The 25893-nt window shown below is 40.0% G+C and overlaps 1 protein-coding gene across 1 annotated transcript in view; it reads right to left on the reverse strand.

Moving 5' to 3' along the window:
• Kpna4 (karyopherin subunit alpha 4) overlaps positions 1–23400 on the reverse strand; it is a 62714-nt gene extending 39314 nt beyond the window's left edge. The window contains exon 1 of the mRNA XM_060378420.1: positions 23047–23400. Within this exon, the coding sequence (XP_060234403.1) occupies positions 23047–23115 (69 nt within the window). The 5' untranslated portion in view covers positions 23116–23400. The remainder of the gene's footprint in view (positions 1–23046) is intronic.
• Positions 23401–25893: the final 2493 nt, after the last annotated feature.

Below are 25893 nucleotides of genomic sequence, written 5' to 3' on the forward strand. Positions count from 1 at the left end.
AGAGAGAGAGAGAGAGAGAGAGAGAGAGAGCAATACTGTTATATAGCATTTTCCAAGGAAATGAATCAGAGTTGTTTTTAGACTAACTATATACTTCATGTTCCCCATCTACAAAAATGATAGGATAGAGGGATTTTTTTTCCCTCTCCTATTTTTTGGTGGGTAGATTTTTACAACAGGATCTCACTATGTATGTAGTCTTAGTTGGCCTGAAACTCACTATGTTGACTAAGCTGGCCTAGAACTCACAAATATCTGCTTGCTACTCACTGCCTTGAATGCTGGGATTAAAGGCTCCAGGCACCACCCTCAAACACGGGGACAATTTGAGCTTTATCTCCAGTCCTAATTTACTCTTTTAAGACAGGGTCTTACCATGTTGCCCATGAAGACCTCACTCACTCTGGTAGGCTTTGAAATTGTCATCCTCTCACCTTAGTCTTAGTAGTTGAGATTTACAGGGCTGTGTCACCAGACCCCACTCGGGCTACTCCTTGTATTTACAGTAAGGCTTAAATAAATACATTACTTAGACACTTCCAGTGTCTTATCATCAACTGCCATGTCCTCAGGTCAGAATGTCCTTCTCCCACCATAAAGCATTCAGTGTTCTTTATTCAAGTCCTCAACTCCCCATCCACCTACCATCCTTCATCATGCTAACTTTTCTCCATGACCTGTATCATATTGTAAACTACTGTACAATTTTATTTGCTTATTGGTGACCCCCACAATATTAAATCCTTTCTCTATAGGAGATAACAAGATAAGCACTATTTCTTCTAAATTGTCTTAATTTTATTTGTGCAGAAAACTTTGCCCCGATTTTTGATTACATTACTTTATTCTGTGCTCTTCCGGTTTTTGGTACAGACGAGGACTTTAATAATACTAACTTAATTCATTTGTATTTTATTTTGGTTTTTCGAAAAAGGGATTCTCTGTGTAGCTTTGGCTCTCCTGGACTTACGTTGTAGACCAGGCTGGCTTCAATTTCATATCAACCTGCCCGCCTCTGCCTCCCTGAGTGCTGGGATTAAAGGTGAGCACCACCTTGCCCAGCTATACTGACTGAAGTATTGCAAAATGAATAATAAGCTATGAATTACTGAGAGTTTTAAGATCTCATTTAAACATTACATCCTGAAAAGAAATCATTATTCTTTTTATATATTCATACAAATACAAAAACTGAAGCTTGTATTAAACTAGTCCCAAAACAGAGGATTAGAAACCAGTATCATACAAAACCCTTTAGCAGGAAGCTACATCATTTCCCAAATGTAGAATTCAAACTAATTTGAGAGTCTAGGGCTCATATTAAAGTAAAAGCACTATAGGCTGAGTTTCAGTAATATAAAAATCTGAAATCCAAAATTCTCTAAAAATCCAAAGTTGTAATATTGACATATCTCAAATGATAAACTAAATACTACAAACTGCTTCATGCTCAAAATTATTTGACATATTATAAACTTTATCATTTAGCTAATATATATATATATGATGAAATATAAATGAATTCCAGGTTTGGGCTTTGGTCTTATTTATTTATTTTAATTTTTATTTATTGCATATACAGCGTTCTACCTGCAGGCCAGAAGAGGGCACCAGACCTCATTATAGATGGCTGTGAGCCACCATGTTGTTGCTGGGAATTGAACTTGTGACCTCTGGAAGAGCAGACAGTGCTCTTAACTGCTGAGCCTTCTCTACAGCCTGGTCTTATTTTAAATATATGTAAAATTTTGGAACTATAAAGAACTCTATTCTGGCCCTCTGCATTTTGGGTGAGACAGTGATTTGCCCAAGGAGCCTGGCTTATTGCAACACAAAACCACTGTGTAACAAAGGCTATACTCTATGTCACATGCACCTCTGAGATGTGTTTCCTAAAGGATTGTTCAAAAAGGTTAATACGACAGACTTCTGAGGGACACAGGCACTGACTCCCTAGGAAGGGCTCATTAGGAAGCATTGCACTTTAGAGAAAATGGAGCGTAATGAAACTTAATAAGTCCCTCCTCCACTGAAATAGGTTCTATTTATTAATGTCGAGGTAATAATTTAGAACTAAAACCAAAACCCAGAAAGATCTCAAACTCAAGGCTGGCCTGGGCTGTATAATGAAATCCTGACCTGCCCAGTCCTTCCCCCCAAAAGAGAAAAAGCCCCAGCACTTAGGACACAGAGGCAGGTCTTTGTTAGTTCAAGGCCAGCCTGATCTACAGAGCAAGTTCCAAGACAGCAAAGTTACACAGAGAAACCCCATTTTGAAAAATTAATTGACCCAATTAAACAATGTAATAACATGACTAGAGCTATTGTTTCCTACCTACAGAAACTCTTTGAAAAAGTACAGCTATGACAGTGTAAACCAAAAGTAAACAGATCTCAAATCAAGGACTTTTATGTCTGAGGTTCTGTGAAGGAGTATATAAGTCTTCTTAGATCTCTAAGTTGCCTTATATCTTAGAAATCAGGCTTTGCATATTACACGTAGTAATGATTGTGAATTCACAAAATTCACATTGAACTAAGCAGTGTTGTCAATTAGAATTCCAACAAAGCTGCCAAACTGGCCAAAGGCTTATTTATAAGCCATAGAGCTTTGCAAAGGATAAGGAATATAAATGGGGGAGAGAGGAAATACAATGTGGGGAGGTTGCAGGTAAACTTTAGTGCAGAATTTTAAAACAAGCCTTAATTTTTAAGTTTGTCATAGTTACAGAATCTTAAATTGAAGCAAAAGAAAACAATTACAAAAAGTCCAACCACTTGACTCTTAGAGAATCCAGAATGCTATTTTTTTTCTCAAAGGTATGCACTTTTTTTTAAAATTTGAAATATATTTACCACGTTATATTACTCTGCTAGAGTTTAAAGATGTCCCCTGTTCTTAATGGAATACAGGAGCTAATACTTTCCAATTAATAGCTACTTAATAATTTCCAGTCACTTTTTAACCAATACACAGTTCTCTGAAATTAATTTATGGTATAACATATTGTAAGAATTTTGGTATTTAATTTTTTCTTGGGCAAAATGAAAAATTTAATTATAACTTATTCTCATTAGAGGAAAGGCTTATAACACTGATTTTATTTCATTAAGCCTGTCAGTCATACCTTAGAAAGACTAACTTAAGTAATATTAAAGCAAACGAAAATTAAAAAAAATTAAATATTAAATCCAGGCAGTGGCAGCCCACATCTTTAACCTCAGCACTTAGGAGGAAGAAGCAGGCTGATCTCTTGAATTTGAGTCCAAGGTGGTCTATAGAGCAAGTTTGAGGAAGGAAGAAAGGAAGGAAGGAGGGACAGACAGACAAAAACCATATCCTACAAGGTTAGAGGACTCCTGGTAGGGGTTGGTTCTTCCTATTATATGGGTCTCAGGGATCCAACTAAAGTCCTTAGGCTTGACGGCAAATGATATGTTCCATCGAGCATACTATCTTGCTAGGCTGAGCACTAACTTCTTAAGGGTATGAACATACAGGGTATCTAGTCCATCTTTGTATTTTTAGTGCTTAGCAATATGTGGTTAATAAGCTTTCATTAATTGTGGCTGGGCATTGTTTTTGTTTTTAAGATAGCATTAAGTAGCCTAGGCTGGCCTTCAATCTACAGGCCTTCTTCGCCTTGAGTCCAGATTACTGATATTACTTACAGGTGTGTGTCACTATACTTGGTGGAATGAATCCTTTCTAAAAAGTTTGAAATAACGGTACAATATGTTAATGTTTTGGGTGGGGAGGCGTACATGTGTGGTTTTTACATACTTTTCTAAATTTAATTGATGTAAAGTTGGTTAATTTTAAGCGTACAATTTTTCCGAATAATGCAGCCTTTATCACGGTCCACTAAAAATGTATTCCATTATGTATTCTAAGATGTATTCCCACTGTAATAAAAAGTTTTTAAAAAGCTTATTCTGTCATATTTCTTATGACAGAAACATAGTTTGTAAAATAGCAAGAAGACCTAACATTTAGCAAATATTGGGTACTGTATACCATGCTAAACATATGACTCAGATTTATCTATTTAATAAATTAACATGCACACACATACATAGGATTGCTGTCATACACAGTTGAGGCAGAATTTCCAGCTCTAGAACACAGTAACATCTTTAAACAGAAACACAAACAGAAAATAATTTGACAACAGAAAATAATTTTTTGTTTTGTTTTTTGTTTTTGAGGCAGTATCTCACTATGTAATCTTGGTTGGCCTGTGGAACCAGGCCAGGAAATCGTAAGAACTTCACCTGCTTCTTCTTACCAAGTGCTATGATTAAAGGCATGCCTGGTCTAAAAGGTAAATACTTATGATAACAAATAAACCAAAATCTTGACAGAATGATTTAGATGAAGACATTCCAGACAGACATAAAAGAAGGCATATGAAGCCAAGAGTGGTGCTACAACACAGTAATCCTAGCACTGAGGAGGCCAAGGAAGCAGGAAGATTAGTTGATCTCAGTTCAAGACAATGTGGGCAACACATAAAAAGACGCTATCTCGAATACACATAGACAAAAAAATAATAATAATAACAACAATAACAACAACAACAACATTACACATCCTTAACTATCAGGGAAAGGTAAAGATCAAACTTACGCTGGGCTCCCATCTCACTCCAGGCATAATGGCTATCAACAAGAAGGCCAGAACAGCAAATGTTGACTAGAATGTATGGAAAATGGAACACTTAAGGCATTGTTGATGAGAATGTTATGTAACTGTTACTGTGGATGTAACTATTACTATAGACAGGGCTAGAGAGATAGTTCAGCAGTTAAGAGCACTGGCTATTCTTTCAGAGGACCCAGGTTCAATTCCAAGCATCCACAAGGCAGTTCACAACTGTCTGTAACTCCAGTTCCAGAACATCTGGCACCCTGGCACACATACACATGCGGGCAAAACACTAATGCACATAAAAAAGAAAATAAAAACCTGTCACTATAAAAAGCAGTATGGAGGTTCCACAAAAAAAAAAAAAAATTTAACACACATCTATTACATGATCTAGCTATATTTTATTTATGAGTATGTACCCGGAAGAACCAAAATCTGCTTATTAAATACCTATGTTTACTGCCGCACTTTTACCAAATGTCAAGTCAAAGAATCAGTTTCCGTATCAACAGGTGAATTTATAAAGCCAATATGGTATACATAAACAATGGAGCTTGACTCAAAGAGAAAGGAAACCATGTTGTTTGTAGGAAAATGAGTAGAACTGGAGATTATGCTACATGAAATAAGCCAATCTCACCATGACAAATATCACATGTGTATTTTTTCTCATATGTGGAATTCAGGACAGAAGAAAGGAGACATGAAATTCAAAAGGGTATATAACCATTGTAAAAGAGCAAAGAGAGGGAGAAGAAAGGATAAAAGCAAATCAAAGCACATGTATACATTGTGAAAATGAATGAAGCCTATTGCTTTTACAATACACTAGTTTTTAAAAGGTGTTATGTGCAAGATCTGTGGAAGAATGTCAGAAGCGAAAAATGGAGGGCTAAGCCAAGAACCCCAATTTCATGAAGTCAAGTGTACTTTGTTTTAATTGCGGTTTCAGCCCAAATAAGCACCACCACCTAAAAATACTTGGTGGGCACAAGTTATTTAGCCCAATCAATATGGTGAATAAAGTAGTAATGGCAGACTAAGTTTTTGAATATGGATCATTTCAAAACATGATATATAGAACTATTTCCTATACTGCTTTAACAACTTACCTATGTGAAAACAGCCTCCTGAACTGATAAGCTCTTTACTTACTCAAGTGCAATGTATCCTTTCACTTAAGAAAGAGGAAACTTGGATCCAATGCTCATCACTAATACAGTATGCGCTAACTAGAACTTTAATATCCCTACCTATAAATACTATTTTTTGAGAAATTAAACCATGGTTTGAAAACAACTTTTTCCTCATTGAATTATCTTAGTGAAGGGGTACTATGGGAGTTTTTCCCACAGTAGATACCACTGAACCACCCACAGAGTAGACATTTAACACTACTTGGAACCTCATATACTATGCTGACTGCTGTTGGGAGAAACCAGAAAGCAGACATGAAAGCAATGGCAGGGACTGAGGACAACAATGCTAAACAAAGTAGGATGAATAGATTAAAGTGACCAATTACTTCTTACAAATATGTTTATTTTTCTTTAAATTTTTCATGTTTGTAACAGGGGAAACAAATGTAGGCATAAGGTTGTTATGTAATTAAAATGCTGATTTCTGTACACACCACGCACACATATTTGGTTGTAGTCCTTGTTCTGCCAATCTCCTGTCTCAATGTTGTGCTAACATCACTCCCCAATTGTCCACTGGTATGCCAATAAAGCAGCTTACTTTAAATAAAGTCTGAACTTTAAATAAATAACTGAACTGCTGAGCAAGGGAGAGAACAAGGCTCAATTTAGGGGACTGAGGGCCAGAGAGGTCCTGGAGACATCAGAAGAGCTGAGCAAGAAAAACTACAAAATGCAAGCATCTCTGAGATGTACACTGGGAGGAAACCAAATCACTTATATGGTGAAGAATAGAGTAATAACTGCTCAGTTACTGTGTTGTGAACCTTATTATTAATAAAAGTCTTGATTATTTGTTTGATAACTGGGTGAAGAGAAAAACTGAAAAACAAACAGTTTTGTAAAAATAACTTTAGCAAACAAAAGTTGAGGAGTTGTTATAAATGACTGAAGAAAACACAACACATGGGAAATGAAACTGGGAAAAACTACTACACTAGAAAATGAAATCAGATTTAATCAAACTAAGGAAGTCAGTAGACCCAAGACTGAGGAAGAATCTCATTCCTCTGATGCTCTGGTGCAATCTTAGATGAGAAAAACATTCTACTTTTTAAAAAAGAAAAAAAATGTTAGGCTGGGCACACCAGTTCAAGCCTATAATCTCAGTACTAGGAAGGCTGAGACAGGAAGATTGTCTTTGAGTTCAAGGCTAGCCTGGGCAAAATTATGGGACTGCTTCAAAACACAAAAAAACAAACAAACCCTGGGAATAGAGATGACTTGCTGGTTTAGAGCACTGGCAGAGAATTCAGGTTTGATTCCCAGCACCTGCATTATCTCACAACCATCCCTAACTGCAACTTCAAAGGATAAAATGCCATCTCTTAACTTCTGCCAACACTAGGCTCATACATGGTAAATATAAATATACATAAATAAACCTAAAACAAAGAAAAAATCAAAATAACCACACACTTATACAAAAAGTTAAAAAGTCATCCTTGGGCAATATATCACCCATCACGGTATGGGTGACATTGGTACACATTTGCAGGGTTTGGTTTTCTTCATCAGTCCATAATGTTTGTTATATATTACCACTTACATTAACTTTCATTAAAGATGAATCAAATCGTATAACTCAAACTTTGAATTCAAACTGTTTTTACACAATAGTGGTGTAAAGTAATTTATGTACTTTAAATTACATTCAATTAATCAAATCTTCATTATAGACCAGCTGAATAATTTATTTATAAGAGCATATTTTTTTAAAAAATAAATAAATAAATGAAAAAAAAAAAAAAAAAAAAGAAAAGTTAAAAAGTCAGGCATGACGGCATTATCCCAGTACTCATAAGGTGGAGGCAGGAGGACCACTGCAAGGGCGATGTCAGTCTGGTCCCCTAGAGAGAGCTCCGGGATAAAAGGGCTACACAAGACCCCATCAATAAACAGTCCTCTATAAAGAAAAACAGAGGTAAAACATCAAGACATTAAAGAATGCTTTCCTCCTAACTTAGAAAGTAAATCTGAATTTGTGGCTTTCTTACAAAAAATATTTTTTTATTGTCTATTTTAACACATTCAGAGCTGGGAAGCAGCGATGTTCTTCTGTAGGTCCTGCTTTTGTTTTAAGTGAATCAACACATATAATAAAATCAATAAAGGCATGCATGTAAAAGGAAAGAGAATGAAGCAAAAACAGAAAACAAAAAACATGCCATTAGCAAGTTGTGGGTCAGAGGTTGAGGAGACCCATCTACGAAACTGTTAAAGCCACACTGATTAAGGGAGTGCTTTTATAAGGTATCTCTGGAAGTTGCTCTCCTCTCACGGGCCATCTCAACCCTCAATTCTCTAGATGGAGAAAACGGAAAAACTGCTACACATATAACAGAGCGTTTCATGGGTACCTCTGCAAAGCTGTTGTCTCTTCGGAAAAACCCTTTGAAATTACTCAGAAGGGACTTTCACATGTCCTAGGGACCTCATCAGAGTGGCTTTTTCTATTCACTATTTTTCAATGAAAAATATTTTTAATAAAAAATGATTATTGTATGTGTATGGCTGTTTTGCCTGTGTGTTTGTCGGTATACTACTCTCAGGTCAGAATTGGGTGTCTGACCCCTTGGAACTGGAGTTATGGATGGTGGTAGGCTACCATGTGGGTAAGGGAACTGAACCTGGGTTCTCTGGAGGAACAGCCAGTTCTCTTAACCACCAAGCTACTTCTCCATTTCCTCTTCATGAAAAATGTTGATTAAAGAACATTTTAGGATTTTATAACTGAAAAGAATAAAAATCTTTTACTTTAAATCACTTCATTTTATAGAGACAGGAACAGAGACCAAGTGTCGTTCTTAAGAATATTAAGTCTCAGATATTCTGGATCTAGTCCAATATTCTTTGCCACAAGACACAACTTTTCTATCCAAGGTCTAATTCTATTTTAACTTGAGGAACACCACTTTTCCAAAGCACCTGCATCACTTCTCATTCTCATCAATAGTGCAAAAGGATTCCAAATTCTCCAACACACTTTACCAACACAATTTTCTTTTTTGTTTCTTTTTAAAATGTGTCCAAGTTTATCTTTTATTTTCTTGTTTAATTTTTTACATTACACTTGTATGTATGTACACGCCTATGGCATGAATGTGTGGCGGCTTATATGTGGAAGTCAGTATTATATTGTGCAGGCAACTCAACCGGCCTGCCTGCCCTTAGGGGCCTTTAGGGTCCTGACAACGTCCTATATCACTACCTGCGTCCTATGTCATCATATGGGCCAAGCGCTTCAGATATAACCCATCGGCTACTCCCTCCAGCTCTCTTTCTTGCACTCTCTCTGCCTCAGTTTCTCTCCTGGGGGGCACCATCTCTCTCTTTCTCTCCATTCATCTAATAAATCTCTTTCATATCAAATCCGTTGTATGTGACATTTTATAATATATCTTAACAGAGCACAACTTGTGGGCATTGGCAGTCTCCTCTACCGTGTCGGAACTCATGGTTATTGGGCTTGCTGCTGAGCCATGCCATGGGACTCCAAGTTTGACTTCCCAGCTTGTTTAAGTGCCAAACTCTCCCTGTAGATATCCATTTGTAAATTCTGTACCTCATTGTTGTTTTAATTAAGAAAGACCCCTTCCAACTTTGGGAGTGACACTTATTTCAGAAAAGAAAGCAAGAAAGAAAAAAAGAAAGCAAATAAAATTGCTATGTACTACCTGCTCACCAAGAGGAAAAAATCAACATGAATTTAAAAAATTGTATTTAATTACCAATCCTATCCAGACACTCACATATTTCTTTTCTCACTCTTAAGTTTTTCATTCAGGCATGGTGATACAACTCTAATACAGGTACTTATGAAGCTAAGGCAAGATGATCTCAGAATCCAAAGCCAGCCTGGGCAACTCGGTGAAACCCTATCTCAAAAATGAATGAATAAATACCCTAAAATATTTCCTTTAGTGTCAACTGTACGGCAGGCTCAGTAATCCATGCCTCAAGTCCTGTCTACTTAAGAGGCTGACAAAGGAGGATCACTCAAAAGTTCAAGGATGGAATGGGCAGAACAGAGAGTGCCATAATTGTCAGCATTTATGGAGAAGCTGACATGGAGCAAGCATACAAATTCCTGTAACTTAAAGCATGGGAGTTTTGGGAGGTGGGAAAGCAATTCTGACAGCTAGAGTAGCTTCTGTGAAGGACCTTAAGAAGATGACTATTGTTGTCTAAGAGCTAGAGGAAAACAAAAGATTCAGATAGGACAAACAGATAAAGAGCAAATCTGAAAGACCTGAAGGTCTCAACTGGGCATTCAGAAGCTAAATGTGGCACACAGGAAGCTATTAAAGCAGGCGAGCATGGTTTTGGTTGTTTGTTTTGCACTGCTGGGTATGAAATCCAGGACCCTAAACATGCTAAGCAAGTACTCACCACTGAGTACTCCTCAGCCTGGGTTTACTTTTTTTTTTTTTTTTAAACAACCCTGGCTATTTTCTGAATTGGAGAGTGGTAATCTCAAAACAAACAACCCCTTTGTAGACAGTAAAGACAGGCAGTAAAGAGCCAGTAGTGATCTGCAACATTGTAGCAAGTAAACAGAAAAGAATAAAACGCCATTACAGTAGCAACCTTTTCCCAAAGAAACTCTCCTGATGCTCTCCATACTCCCTACTAGACCTGACAGGCACGGAATTAGGAGGAAGGCACCTTATGGCCCCCAAAAAGCCAGTCTATAAACAGACCGACAGAAAGAAAAAAGGAAGGAAGGCTGATTGGTCAATCAATCGATATGCTTTAGCTTGGGCAGTTTATGAGCTCAGCTAAATTATCTTTAGTAACTTAACTTAATACCAAGATTAACATAGTAGCTGGGGTGGGGGGAGAGTAGTTCATTTGGCAGCTGACAGGCAGTATGATAAAAATCATGAATCCTTAAATCTTATCTTTGGTGTCAGACACTGTGAGAACTGACCTGGAAACTTTCCTAATAGCCTACCCTACTTGACCTTAATTTAAATAAAAGAGAGCTTCTGGTTATTACCTAAAAGTTCAATCAAAACAAGTACCCACAAAGGTGGGATTCAAATTTTTAAGATGCAAAAGTTAAGGCTGAAAACAAAACTTTCCTAATGTTTTGTGGCTAATGAAATGTAATCCTTAGTCTTCTAATTCTAGAGATCAAGCTTTTCTATTCAAGGGAAGAGTTAACAAATAGAAAACACTCAGGATTGCCTTTCCCTGCAACTGAAGGTTTGTTAAGGAAACAAAGCCGTTTACTATAACTAGCTCAAAATGGTTAAACACTCCATGTGGTCAGCCTAAGCCCAGGGCTCTAAGAGATCTTGGCCTGGTAGACTAGGAATTAAGCCTATATTGTTCATTGCTTTAGGCGCATGATTATAACAGAATTTCAGACTCAGATGCTGAATAAATATCTGCAGAACAATGCATGCAATAAAGGAAAGGGTAGAAGTAAAGGACAGTGACAAAGAGCTGCTTGCACAAATTCAACTGTAACTACTGGGTAGTGTAAATTGGTTATGACCCCAAAGCACTCTTTTAATTAATTTTTCTTTGTTATCATCATTAGTAAAACTCACACACCATAGGTTTACTCACCTAAACACAACAGGGAGTTTTCATAATGACTGTTTACCTTCTAACTCCAGGTGACTCTCTCTCATCAAACAACAGCCCTATATACAAAGCATTTTCCCCATTCCCTCTATCCTAACTGTTAACAACCAGTAGATTACTTTCTGTCTTCACTGAGTTACTTATTCCAGACATTTAACATTATATTATTAAATTATTTATTTGGGTACTCCCCAACCCCCTGCAACACATCTTCCAAAATCTTTGGAATTTCAGGGTAAGAGTGTCTTTAGAAGCCATTCATGGTGGCATATGCCATACCTATAACCTAGCAACCTGGAGAATGAGGTAGGGGCATCAAAAAAAAGGCCAGCCTCGGTTTCAAAGGAAGACTGTGCTCAGAAAGAATACCAGCCAGCTGTGGTGGCACATGCCTTTAAGCCCAGGAGGCAGAGAGGCCCTGTTTCAAAACAACAAGACCAACCAACCAAAGAATGCCATTAGAATGCTTATATGACAGTGGCTGGGCATATGATGAGCATACTTAGAGATCTGGGGTTTAAGTTCATCATTATTATCATTTGCAGAGCTGTTAATCAAACCCAGAGCCTTACATATAAGTTTGTCCCAGCCTTAGGGCATAGCCTTTTCATCTTTACTTTCCAACTTCCAGGCAAGAGAGAGAGAGCTAAAGTGATCACCAACCACCAATACTTAATCATGCCTATGCATGTAAATGATGTGTATATATCAAATGACCCCCCACCCTAAGAACAATGATCTGGTTTGTTTTAGGAGCCGAATGTGTAGGAGTACCCGGAGTGCAGCACACTGGGAGAGGTCATGGACGCTCTGCAGCCCTTCCCACATAACTCTTCCACTTGGCTGTTCAACTGTAGCTTTCTAGTATCTGTAATTGTTTTCCTGAACTCTGTGAGCTACTTTAGCAAAGTAATTGAACCAGAGGAAGGTAGTCATAGTAATCTGGATTTACAGCTAGCTGATCAATCAAAAGGCCACAACCTGTGCCTGCAAATAGCATATGAAAAATAGGGGGCAATCTTGTGGGAGTAAAGCCTACAGCTTCTGAAACTGATTTAGAGGACATCAAGCCAATAGCTTACTAAAAAGAAAAAAAGAAAAAAAAAACCCAAACCAAACAACAAAACAAAAAACAAACAAACAAACAAAAAACCCCACAAAAAAAACAAAAACAAAACAACAACAACCTGTTTGAAAGGGTAACATTAAAAAAATTTTCCAAATTTTCAGAAAATCTCTCAAGTCTGGTGTCAGAATATTCATGCAGAGTAGTTTTGCTGAACCTTCCCTATTGGTAAACGTGATTGTATGTGTGTATATTTTCTTTTTTTTTTTTTTAATTCACTTCTTAAAGAAAGCAAAGTTGTATCCATACTGTTGCTTATATCATCAGTCATCCCTAGATGCTGACTCTAATCAAAATGCCAGCTGGTGCTTTGGATTTATCTAATTATAAGAACAAGATCTCCCATTATGGTTGAACTATTTTTGAGCTGGGTCTGTTCCCTAAAACAGCTCCTTCTGCTTGGAGTTATTGAGCAACTTTCAACTTTTTTTTTACTTTTGGAGGTAGGGTTTCTCTGTGTGTAGTCCTGACTGTCCTGGAACTCTCTTTGTAGACCAGGATGGCCTAGAACTCCCGGAAATCAGCCAGCCTCTGCCTCCCAAATGCTGGGATTAAAGGCATGTGCCACCATGCTAGCTCCACAACTTTCAATTTTCATAGCATCAAAAAGACCACAATAACCTTCCGACCACGAGAGGATCCCACCCCCCAGAAAACCCCACTTGGATTTCCATACAATCTACTGAAGAACCAGGTATGATGTAAATATGTGAAAACATTAGATTAACATTTTGATTCTTTTTCTGGACTACCAAAAGCTCAAAATGGTTAAAGCGACAGATCAAATAGCAACAAGACAGGACCAACTTCAATGACCAAGCAGAGAACACTCAGTTTGGGGATTCCAGGATACTGTTACTTGGAGGAAGCACAAATATAGCATTAAAACCAGAGCAGGCATTAGGGGCAGCTGACAGCTCAGGTGGGAGAGCAGTAACAGAAGGACACCAAAGACAGTATACTTCTTTGTAAGAGGGAGGACTTTGTTTTGGTTCAAGATTCAAGAGATACAATCCGTCATAATAGAGGCCATGATAGACTCAGTCGATAGTAACAAAAAATTTTGCTTTTTGGTATTAGAAAGTATGTCCATAATCAGTTTAGGAAACACTCTACTCTGACTTTTGTTAATAAAAATTCAATGATGTTCCAAGCAAAATGTAACTTCTATTAATCTTACAAGTTAAAAAGAAAACAGGACAGGGTCATAGTATGTATACCATGTTGGCTTCTTTATGCTCCTGTCTCTGGTCTCCTAAGTTGAGATTATAGGTGTGCATATCACATAGAGTTTATGTTAAGTTTAAAGTAAATTAAATTTATGGTAAAAGTGACAAGCAAACAACTTTTGTTTTGGTACTAATTTTCAAGTGTCAGGCTACTCATATTACCAGAAAATGTCCATGATCTGAAAATAAAATCATTCTGGCTGCTACACAGTGTGAACGAGAAGTGCTTTCTAATGCTGTAAGGTGGCTCAGTAGATAAGGACACTGGCTGATCTACCCAGTTCAATTCCCATCACTCACATGGCCCCCTAGGGCCATCGGTAACTCTACGACCAGGCAATCTGATGCCCTTTCCAGACCTCTGCAGACACTGCACATATGTGGTACACAGACATAGGGTGCAGGCACAAAACACAAAACAAAACAACTGTTTTCTGGTTAAACTTAAAATCTATGGGAAAGCAGCAACAAAGTCTACATAAAGCATTAAGCCAGGTGGTAGAGGCAGCACATGCATTTAAATCCCAGGACCCGGGGAGGCAGAGGCGGGAGGTTCTACAGAGTGAGTTCCAGGGCTACACAGAGAAACCCTGTCTCAACAACAACAACAAAAATAAACAAACAAAAGCCTGATGATCTGAGTCTGCTCCCCCAAACCGACCTGCTAGAAAGACAGAATCAAATCTTTCAAACTGTCCACTGATCTTACATGCCTGCTGTGGCAAACATGTATCCATGTACTCACACACATACAAAATAAAGGTAAAAAATAATTTTAAGAGTCTGTAGTAATTATAAGTCACAATTATCTGCAACAAAAGCAATGCCAATAAAACTATGAATGTGATTATAAGAGTATGGTCCTCAGGGCCAGGGGTCCTGAGACATTTTAAAGGAATTTTTAAGGTCAAAACTATCTTCCTGACGAAACATACATTAATGATGTGCCTGTTGATGTATGGGTGTATATCTGCATGTTACTACTACACTGAGGTAAGGGGGTTAAAACTGCTAGTGCTCTAGCGTGAATTAAGATAAACCATAATTATGCTGTAATGGTGTCACTGTATTGCAGTTAGGGCAAGTTATTGAAGAATGTCCTTGGGGCTGGAGAGATGACTCAGTAATTGAGAACTCTGGCTACTCTTCTAGAGGAATTGGGTTCAATTCTCAGCACCCATACAGCTACTTACAACCATCTGCTACTCCAGTCTCAGGGGATCAACACTCTCTTCCGGCCTTCAGCAGCACCAGGTATGCACCGTGCAGACACACATGCAGACAAAGCGCCCACACTCCTTGACAACAGGCATGGCAGCGGACACCTTTAATCTTGGCACCTGGGCTGTAAGGCCAGTCTGGTCTACGGTGAGTTCTAGGCAAGTGAGGCTACACGACAAGTTACAAACCAGCCAAGGCTACAATGAGAGACCCTGCCTCAATACACACACACACACACAGAGAACATTTATCAATTAAATACTGACCTTTTCTTTCTAACTATGTGACAAAACAGGATTATATATACATCACTCCTACAGCAATATCACCTTCTCTAGTCATATGTATAAAAGTACTTGGGCACTTAGATTGTGAACTGAACTTTTTTTTTTTTTTTAAAGAAAGGATTTTCACTTGAAAGAATGATAGCAATTAAGGTTTTCTGATTCAGTGTCTGACAGATTTTTTTTTTTAAATGAGTAAAGAAAACCAACTTTATAGTATTTACTGCTAAAGATAAAATTTGGGCTTTCAAGCATTAATTAGTTTTAGAAAACTGTGTTCACCACCATGAGCTTGACTTTTTTTTTTTAGTGATTTTTCTGAATTGCACTAATATTGAATTGTGAACTAACTTTCTTTCTTTCTTTCTTTCTTTCTTTCTTTCTTTCTTTCTTTCCCTCCCTCCCTCCCTCCCTTCCTTCCTTCCTTCCTTCCTTTCTTCCTTTCTGTTTTACTCTTTTTATGTTGGGAGGAAATCTTTTCATTGCATAACAAACTATGTCAGCATTTGGAAGATCTGAATAACTTCAGTTTGGTTTAGTCACTGGAATTCTTTCCAAATAACTCAATACATGTAACAAAACAACACACAGATACATTTGACATGTAAGTCAGTATCATAGCCTAACAATAATGTAAGATGTACACTGATATGGCTTCAGATTTAACACTTCAACCAATCTTTATGAAATCATCATCCCTGAAGCTACACTATAATATTCTCGGTGAAGCATCCTGAAAAGCCAGGTGCAGTGGCACACATCTGTAATCCCACTACTCTGTGCAGTAGAAGCATGTGGATCACCGTGAGTTCAAGGCCAGCATGATCTACATGTTCTAGATCAGCCAAGGCTACACAGAGAAACTCTATCTCGAAAAACCAAATAAACAAAAAAAAGAGTATCCTGAAAGGTAAATGTTTTTTTCCCCCAAACACTTATCTGTATGCTAAATTTAGAAATTGATATGGAAATTCAGTGGTCTCCTCTTACACCAGATATTAAAGAGATATGAAAGATGTTAAATATGAACATTCTTCTCATTAAATAATTTTGGTTTGGGGAAGCCAAGTTATTTTCCATTATTATTATTTTTTTATATTCATATAAAATAACTTTGAGGGGTTGGTTATCCCATTTCCACCACACAGATCCTAGGGATTGAATTTTTGCCTGCCGAGTTATCTCTCCAGCTCAACATTTAAAAAGGATCGATTTTAGCTGGGCCTGGCCTTTAATCCCAATGCTAAGGAGGTGGAGGAAGGGTAGATCTATGAGCCTAAGGCCAGCCTGATCTACAGCCATGGCTGCGAAAAGAAACCCTGCCTCAAAAAACAAACAAAAACACCCTGTAATATATCAATTTTAATTTCCAAATTGGAAAATATCAAAAGGGTCCTTAATGAGTCTCTAGCCCCAAACATCTACAGGCTTTTGAGCTAAAACACACAGGGTTCTTTCTTCCCCTTGCTGTCTCCTCCTCCCTGATCCTCTAGAGCTCAGGTTAACTTCAACCTTACGGGAATTGTCCTGCCGCAGCCTAGTCTGTCCAGAAAGATTTCTTGGGATTGGAGGGACAACTGGGTCTGAGGTGACAGAAACTGAGCCAGGTAGAGCATCAGTCAGCACTCCTAAGCTGTTGCTCCCGTCTCAGAAAACACTTCTAATTCACACTGGTTAGTAGGCATAATGATTTTCAGGTCAAAGACAATTGCTGGTAATGAGCAGCTTGACTACTGAAAATATTAAATTTTGTATCTGGGATTGTAAGCATGTGCTGCCTTACCACGCCCAGCTCTGTTGAATTTTGTAGGTACCACTCAGAAGACTATTCTCACAGTAATGTCTAGAAGATGAAGGGAGTCTCCCTGAACACCGACTTAACCAAATCTAAACGAAAAACAAGTGTGTTTTTAAGTGTTAGAAATTCACAAGTGATACAAAATTCCAAAAATCTCTGTGCACAAAGGAACAGTAATGCCTAACCTACAGAGTATGCTAGTAGTGCTTTCAAGCAAAACCTTTTGACCAAATTTGAGATCTGCATTAGGCTGAGAAAAAACAAGATAGTAGGGTACAGTATTACCACGGAACACAGCCTTGGGACATGCCTGTAATCCCAGCACTCTGGAAGACAGAGGCAGGCAGATCAAGGTGAGTTAGGGGGCAGCCTGGTCTACGAAGTTTAGGACAGCCAAGGCTACATAGAGAAACCCTGCCTCAAGGGAAAAAACTACAGGAGACTTCCATACACCTGAGATAAATCACTCCCTTGTCTGTTACGTCAGAAGTACAAATTTCTTTAATTTCTAAGATTGAGATAAACTGGTAAACACACCTGTAACAGGTGCTCAAAAGTTTCCTTATGCTCCTGTCTCTGTGCCAAAACTAAACCCGAAGGTCTTCAAATCAGCAAAGCATGTCAAATTGATTATGCATTCTCATTCAGTAAAGGCCTTAAATAAATGTCCACTATCCCAGAAAACACTGGGATGATAACCCACAATCATAACTCTCAGGGATACCTACCTATGAAGCTGGAGAGATGGCTCAACAACTAAGAGCAATAGTTGCTCTCCCAGGACCCAGATTTGATTCTTAGCGCCCACATGATGGTTCACAACCACCTGCAAATCCAGATCCAGGGGATAGGACACCCTCTTTATCCCTGGCAAACAATAGGCACACATGTGGTACAGACATACATGCAGGCAAAACATCCATACACATAAAAGTAAAACACTAAAAACCAAAAACCCCCAAAAGCTACATTAAGGGTATAGTATAATGGTGCATGTCTTTAAACCCAGCACTTTAGAGGTAGAGGCAGGCAGATCTCTGTGAGTTCAAGGCCAGTTTGGTCTACATAGCAAATTCCAGGTCAGCTAGGGGCAGTGAGATTCTTTCTCAAAAATAAAAAACACCCCCCCAAAAATGACTTTATTAGAAAGTACAGGAGCTTGGACTCAAGTGCCTATAAAAACTAAACCAAGCAACTACATATGTATTTTTCCTAAAGCTATTTCATTCTTTCAAAATCACTCATATACTCTTCTCAATAGTGTATATTCATTTGGCATACTTATTAAACAATGAAAAACAAGGACATCTTGGTATTTTAAGAAAATTATCAATGAGGCAATTCTGAAGTCAGCTGTCTTATAAACCAGAAAAGCTGATAAGAAGCTAAAGAAATAATTTAAATCCTATTGATATTTCTATTAGATGTCTCATATTGTTTCATGCTTGGACTATTATTTGAAGAATTAGGTAGTAGTTATTTTAAGCACAGTAAATATGTTCCAAGATTTGTGATGAGAGAGGTCAGTCTCTAAAGTTAATAAGACTTAATGGCTTAGCAATGTTTTTCACTCTGTACACTGTGAGTTAACGAAGCTTTCCAAAAACAAAGAAGCCCATCATTTTTATTCCTTTTCAACCTGGCTTCATATTTTATACTCAGAATTATGTGTTATTTTAATACTTAGCATAAGCTGTTTTCAAAAGAGCAAATTACTTTTCAACATATTTTACATCCTATTTCAACTTGCAAACATTTAGAATGCTTATAAAAACTTTGAAAGTTTGTTAGAAATGCTACAAAAGAAGTCCTCCCTACTACCTAACTTGCTTACTGTTGGCAAGTCACACTAGCGGTTTGGTCACTACTCATTTCCCGTATTGCACTGCAAAACCCTTCTTTATGTTAGTTACTACCTCAAACCAGCACTGGACAATCCTCTACCACATGACAGGAAAGAAGTCAAGTTTTGATGACATCATCTGTTAACTCCTTAAACATTATTTCAAAGAGACACAAACACTTCCTTTGACTTCTGTCTTTCAAGAGAGCATGGCTATTTTTTTTTTTTTTTTTTTTTTTGCAGGCAGGACTGATATACTAAAAGGTACTAAGAGTATTAGAAACAGATGAATCATAAAATTATGACTTCAGAAGGGTCACATCGTATCACTATGCCCAAAGTGCCCTCCGATAGGCAATTCTCCATTGACTCTTTAATGTGATCTGAAGTGCAAAGTAACATAAGTTATATACACACAGGAAAACAAAAACAAAAACCCTAAAAACCAAACACACACAACTAACTGTAGATAGGGGAGCAAGAGAGTAGATCACACTTAATCCTATTAGATTCCCCTCTCCCTCCACCATAAAAGATAAATTGTAGTGAGTTGTCAGGCATCTCACTAACACTAACCTACACAGTAGGTATACAGTACTCATAAAAGCAGATGTCAGGCTATCAGTTTAGTAGATGGAAAAAAAATCTTATGACTTAAATGATTCTTCCAAGGTCACACACACAGAGATCAGGTAAAATTTAACTGGCAGATTTTGTACTCATTATTTCCAATCAACCTCTCCCCAAAATATAACAATTACCTCACTCTATATGCTACTGTATACTTACATATCCACTGTCTACTAAGTTAGCCACCATCCACCTGACACTATTAAGCACTTAGGGTACAGCTGGTCTAAACAGAGAAATACTGTAATGGCAAAATAGAAACTAGATTTTTGAAAAGGAATCATATCCTGTGAAATATTTTTAAAGCACAGATTAAATGCTAAAATAGCACTTAGGGCATGTAGGCTAATTCTCGCTGTAACTCTAGCAATAGTCCTGCTTCCTCTAAAACATAAATCTTAAAAATTTTTCAAAGTCTTTTTATAAAGCTATTTTCTTAGGATCACTTATATTTCACATACATTATTACATATGTAACACAATGCAGTAACTATACCATTTTCTACACACATTGCATATGTAACAATGCAGCAACTCTATGTGGAGGGGAGAAAATGTACATACAGGCTTTGGAAAGATACAGGCATAAAGGTAACATACAACAGACTAGAAGTAATAAAAGATGTTTCTGTCTCATTACAAATACACATGATTTTTAGAAGCCTTCCTTTTCTTCTGTGGTACTGAAGATCAAACCCAAGGCATCGTACATGCTATGATTCACCACCAAACAGCCATTTATGTGATTCTGAATAAGTCACAAAGATAACTTTTCTTTAGTCATATTTGTAGGTATAAAAATGAAAATATTCTAATTTCTAATGCACATAGTATTCAGTCATCAGAGTGGGTCAGTTATGATCTCAAAATATATCTAAAAAGCATTTATATATAGTTTTAAGTTACCTATCATGCTAGCCAGGTATAATCAGTATTTAATCTGTTAGCCTACAGTGGCAAGAAATACATAATAAGGGTAATTTTTTTTTAAAAGAGTAACTTTAAAACAGGGTAGGGTGGTACATGCTTGCAATCCCAGCACTTGGAAGGGAAAAGCAGGAATAACACATAGATATTTAAAAAACAACAACAACAGCTGGCAGGTAGGTCATAGTGGCACATGTTGGTAATTTTAGTATTCAGGAGGATGAGCGAGAAAGATTTGAGAGTGTAAGCTTATTCTGGGCTACAGCTACGTAGTTAAACCTTGTCCTAAAGAAAACAACAAGAGGAAGAGGTGGAAAGGGATAAAGTAAGTCTGGCAACCCTATAAAAAGTTAGATGTAAAGTTTCGGCATTACCTAGCATTCTAGGTTTATAATGAAAAGAAATAAAAAAAAAGTTACTCAAAAATGTGGACATAAATGCTCCCTACAGCAATAGTAACTGACTGGAAAGGGTTAACCATGTCCATGAAGATAAACTAGTAAACACAATGTGGTATAACTACATGCAGGAATATTATTCAGACCTAAGGAGAAAACACTCCTGTTACAAGTATGGATAAACCTTCAAGGCAGGTAGCCACAAAAATCACGAACTTCACATGAAGCATTCAGAATAGGCAATCAAAACAAACAAAACATTTTGGGCGGGAGTAGATGAAGAGTCACTTCTAATGACTTATGTCAGGGGTTCTTTAGAGAGGAGTAAATACTCTAAGATTGACTTTGGTGCTCACTGCACAACTATGTGAACACAACTGAAAACCACTTTACATGGGTGAATTGTATAGTATGTGAATCACATTTCAAGGAACTGGTTAGAAACAGGTAGCAAAATAAAGGAATTAAAGACACTGGTTGGTTATCTGATATTTTTCTGAAATTTCTAACTTTGTGGTATTTATCAGTTTCATAGTTTCCTAACCTGATTTTCCCATTCTAAATATTCATATTAGTAAAAAAAAGCATTGCTCCACATGTAAATTTAATGACAACCATGAATTACACATTTAAAAGGCTGAGTTTAGCGACATGAACAGTACTCCAATAGAGAGTAATCTGGGAGCTGAAGAAATAGTTGAGTAGTTCAGTTCCGAGCACCCACACGGCGGAGGACAACTGTCTGTGACTCCAGCTCCAGGGGACCACACCTTTCTGACTTCCCTGGACACCAGGCACACATGATGCACAGACACACAGATACAGAAAAAATACTTCTACATACAAATCTTCACAATTTCTTCCACTATAAAAAAATGATCCCAAAGATAAACTTTATTAACATTCAAACAATCTCTAAACAGCCACAAACACCCTCGGACAAACAGTCTTTGTAACTACTGCAATCACCTAAAACAGGATAAACTACATTAAAGGATTGAATGGCACTGTGAAAAGTAAACAAAAGTTGCTGTCTCAATCAAGCAAATGCTCAAATTCAGAAACAAACCACAGGAGTATGAAGATAAGATACAAAAATACATAGGGGCATAACACACTTTACCACTTTCTCTTAAAAGCTAAACTCAATTAGAATGGTTTGTGTTTAAAAAAAAAAAAAAAGAAAATCACTAGGCACCTACAAAAAAAAAAAAAAAAATCCCAACGCTGAAGGAAAGAGTTTATTTAAAAAAAAAAAATCACAATGGGGAGAATCTGTGTGTTTAATATATGGAACCTTGGAAGCAGCTGTGTCTAAGACAATGAAGCCTTCTTTTCCCTTTTAAAATACGTGACGGTGTCAATCCACAGCCCACCCGGGGTTCCTCACTGCCACCACCACCCTCAGGAGGTGGAGGAAAGGATACCGTAGACTAGAGGATGACAGTTTTGTATAAGAACCCTTTGGACTTTCTATGTAAGAATGCAAGCTGGTGATGTCTTCTCAGGAGAGGAGTAGAGAGATCTGCGGACAAGCTCAAATGAGGGGGAGGAGGGTCCTCTGACTGGGAAAGGGCACATCGTGAGCCACATCTTGAATCAGCTAGGACCAGAGCGAAACCCAGGCCGCCGGAAGGCAGTGTTAGCATCACCAGGTCCGCCTCCCGCGGCGGGGGTGTCTTTTTCAACCGAGAAGTTGACTCCCGTAGTTTGGACGCTGGAGTAAAGCCGGAGTCGGGGCGATCGGAGAAATCGCCTGCCTGAGGAGGCGTCTCGGGCCCGGAGAAGTTACGAGGTAGCCGCTCGCTCCCCCATCGCCCTCCGCCCGCGACGCTCGGCGTCGGGACCCGGGCAGCGCCGGAGCCTCGGTCGCTGCCGGGCCTCCGCCGCGGCCGGTACCCCGGCGGCCGCCCTCCCGCAGCCGCGTCGGGCCGGCTCGGCAGGGCAGGCCTAGGCCGCGCCCGGCGGGCCCGGGCGCTGTCGCCGGCGGAGGCGGAGCAGGCCCGGCACAAACTTCCCGGCGCGGCGCCCGCGTCACGGCCGCCCGCCCGCCCGCCCAGCGCCATGCCGGCCGCCGCGCCCGCCCGGCTCCGCACGCACCCCGCGTCCCGCCGGCGCCGGAGGCCGCGGGCCCCACCGTACCTCCAAGTCGCGGCCTTTGTTCTTGAAATTCTTGAGCCGTTGGTTGTCCAATTTCTCGTTGTCCGCCATGGCCGGGCCGGCGACTCTCCCCCCCCGCCCGGGCCCCGCGGGATCCGCCCCAACCACCGCGCCGCACCGACGCTCCCAGGAAGCCGGCCGCCGCCTGCGCCGCCCGCCCGTCCGCTCCTTTCCTCTCGCCCGGCTTCCGCGGCCTCCGCTCCCCGGACGCCCTCTCCTGCCCCGAGCCCGGGCACCACGGCAGCTCCGGCGAGGACGACCGCGGGGCCGGCGGCGGCAACGGCGGCGGAATGTGCTGCCGGCTGAGAGGGGGAGGCAGCCTCGATCTGAGGGCCCGGCTTCGCGGCCACGCCCAGAGCCGCCAGCCCGGGCCGCCGATTGGCCGGCCGGGCTCCGGCGCGCTCGGCCAATCACAGGGGGCGATGGAGAGCGGGGGCGGAAGAGTGAAGGAAAGGGGAAGGGAGAGTCTGGGGCAGGAAAGGGCCCGGCGCTGGGGCGCGGGAGGGGAGTGGCCACGCGCGGAGGGAGAAACCCGAGGCGGCCGCGGGACGCGGGCCCGGCGGCGGGCGGGGACGGGCAGGGTGCAGTCCGGGTTAGGTTGGTACGGTCGTCGGGGCGGCTCGGGATGTGGGGTTCTGGACTTCGGTCTTTTCTCCTCCGGTATTACTTTAGCGCTCCGTTCACTTTGGAAGGCGAAGAGGCGTGTCCCAGCTCCGCGCAGGGTCCTAAAGCCTGAGCCCCGTTCTGGGAATTGCGGACCATCCCCAGGGCCGGGCCGGCGGGTCTGGGATTGACTCTGGTGGCGCGCTTTCCGAAAGCGCGAGGGAAAGCGAGAGGGGCACGGGCGGAAAAGGAAAGGGGCCTCCGACCGAGTGCCGGCAACAGGTAGAAACTTGGTCTTTCCATAATACCTACCCCCTTATGGGCAGTTCATCTTGGAATGTTAAACTGCTTCGTCACGGAGTATTAATTTGTAGAGAGCGAGCGCTGCGATCCTTGACATAGCAAATGCAACACTGTGACTCTTGATAAAGTTAATTGCAATGATACCATCTTCACCAGGAACATTGTAACCGAAGGCGAAAGTAAAACAGATACAAAAGAGCCTCTCAAAAATTTCAGAAGTGGTCCGGGCTGGTGACGCGGTTTGTAACCTTAGTTACTGGGCGTGAAGGGGAGCAGCTGAAGTAGGAGTATCCCAAGTGCAGGGCCTGCCTGAGAGTTGAAAGCCACTCTGAGCTCTTTACTAACATCCCCCTCCCCGTTCCTGAGCATCTCAAGATAAAAAGCGCAGACATACAACTCACTGACAGAGGCTAAGTATGCTAGAGGCCCTTGGTCCAGAATAGAGAGTGATGAAATGTTCTCAAAACTGTGTTTAAGCCGAGAATGGGCAGTTCCAAGATGAACTGCCTGTAAAGGGGTATTACGGAAAGATCAAGTTTCTACCTGCACGCTTTAAAAGCAGCACTTGAGAGGCAGAGGCAGCTGAACCTCTGTGAGTTTAAAACCAGCCTGAGCTACATCGTAATGCTCTGTCTAAGAAACAAATGTGTGTGTTTATTTCCAACTACTGGTTCTTCAAATGTGTGCGATTTTGTGAAGCAGTAGCAATTCAGAGTCAGGAGAAATGGAGAAGCCGAATCTGTTTGAACTTGGCAAGAGACCTTGATACAAAATCCTTTGGGAACTTTTGTCTTCTGGTTCTTTCTGGTCTATTTTGTTTGGGCAGAACCACGTGCAGAAATGAATGTTTAAGATGCATATATTACATAAACACGAAGTCAAAGAAGAGTGCCTTTAAATGTATAATACAAAGGCAATGGGTTTAGACAGGATACAGGATTAAGTTCTTCCAGGAAAGAGGGACAGAGAGAGCTGCAGGACTATAGGAGTCACTTGAAGATTAGTTACAATAGGAGGAATGGCCAAAACAAAATCCTTTAGAGTAGTGCCTTTCAAACAAGTGTTTGGTATTTTGTATGCTTTCTGCTGGGCTGGGCTTGGCAAACAAGCTCTTTGGAAGTTATTCACACTGAAGGTTAACCTGAATGTAAGTTGAATTCAGATCTTAAAATTCAGGTGAAGTTCATCATATGTGTGCCGGAGGGGTATATGGTGCATGGAAGTATTCAGGTATGCACATCCTTGTGCAAATGCGGACAGAGAAATATGTCCCACATGGTTATTGCTCTTTACCTTATGGCCCCGAGACAGGATTTCTCAACAGAACCAGAAGTTCAACATCTGGCATGTGCTGGCTTGTCATCTCTATGTCCCTCTGCCTCCGCCTCCCAGGGCTGGGACTACAGGCATGCACACCAGGACTGCCTTTGCTGGGATTGAACTCACGTCCTCGTGCTTGGACTTGACCCTCTATATGGACCTTCTCCCTCATATATTTTTATTCTCCAAAGATTCATTTGGTTGAAGTGACACTGTATTTACATGCTGGGGCACTAGTGTATTTAAAAATATGATTAAGTGTAGTGGTGTACGCTATAATCCCAGGGTTTAGGAGACTTGGGCAGTAAGTTCTAGAATTCTGAAGCCAGTCTGGGAACATTGAGAAACCCTGTGTCCCAAAGCAAACCCATGCGATCTAAGTATGACATTCAGCACTTGACTGTCAGAGTCTGAGTTCTAGGTGAGCCTAGGCTATAGAGTGAGACCATCTCAAAAATAAAATGAAGGAAAGGAAGGGTGGGCTTAGGGTAAGAAAATTTTGATGGAAAGATGGAGAGAAAGAGAGAGAGAGAGAGATTTGGTCAGCTTCTTATGAGTAATAGAGGAAAATGAAAATGGTACATAGTATTAGGTAAAGGAAAG

This window comes from Meriones unguiculatus, chromosome 2 (assembly GCF_030254825.1).
Source record: "Meriones unguiculatus strain TT.TT164.6M chromosome 2, Bangor_MerUng_6.1, whole genome shotgun sequence".
In the NCBI taxonomy this organism is placed as follows: Eukaryota; Metazoa; Chordata; class Mammalia; order Rodentia; family Muridae; genus Meriones; species Meriones unguiculatus.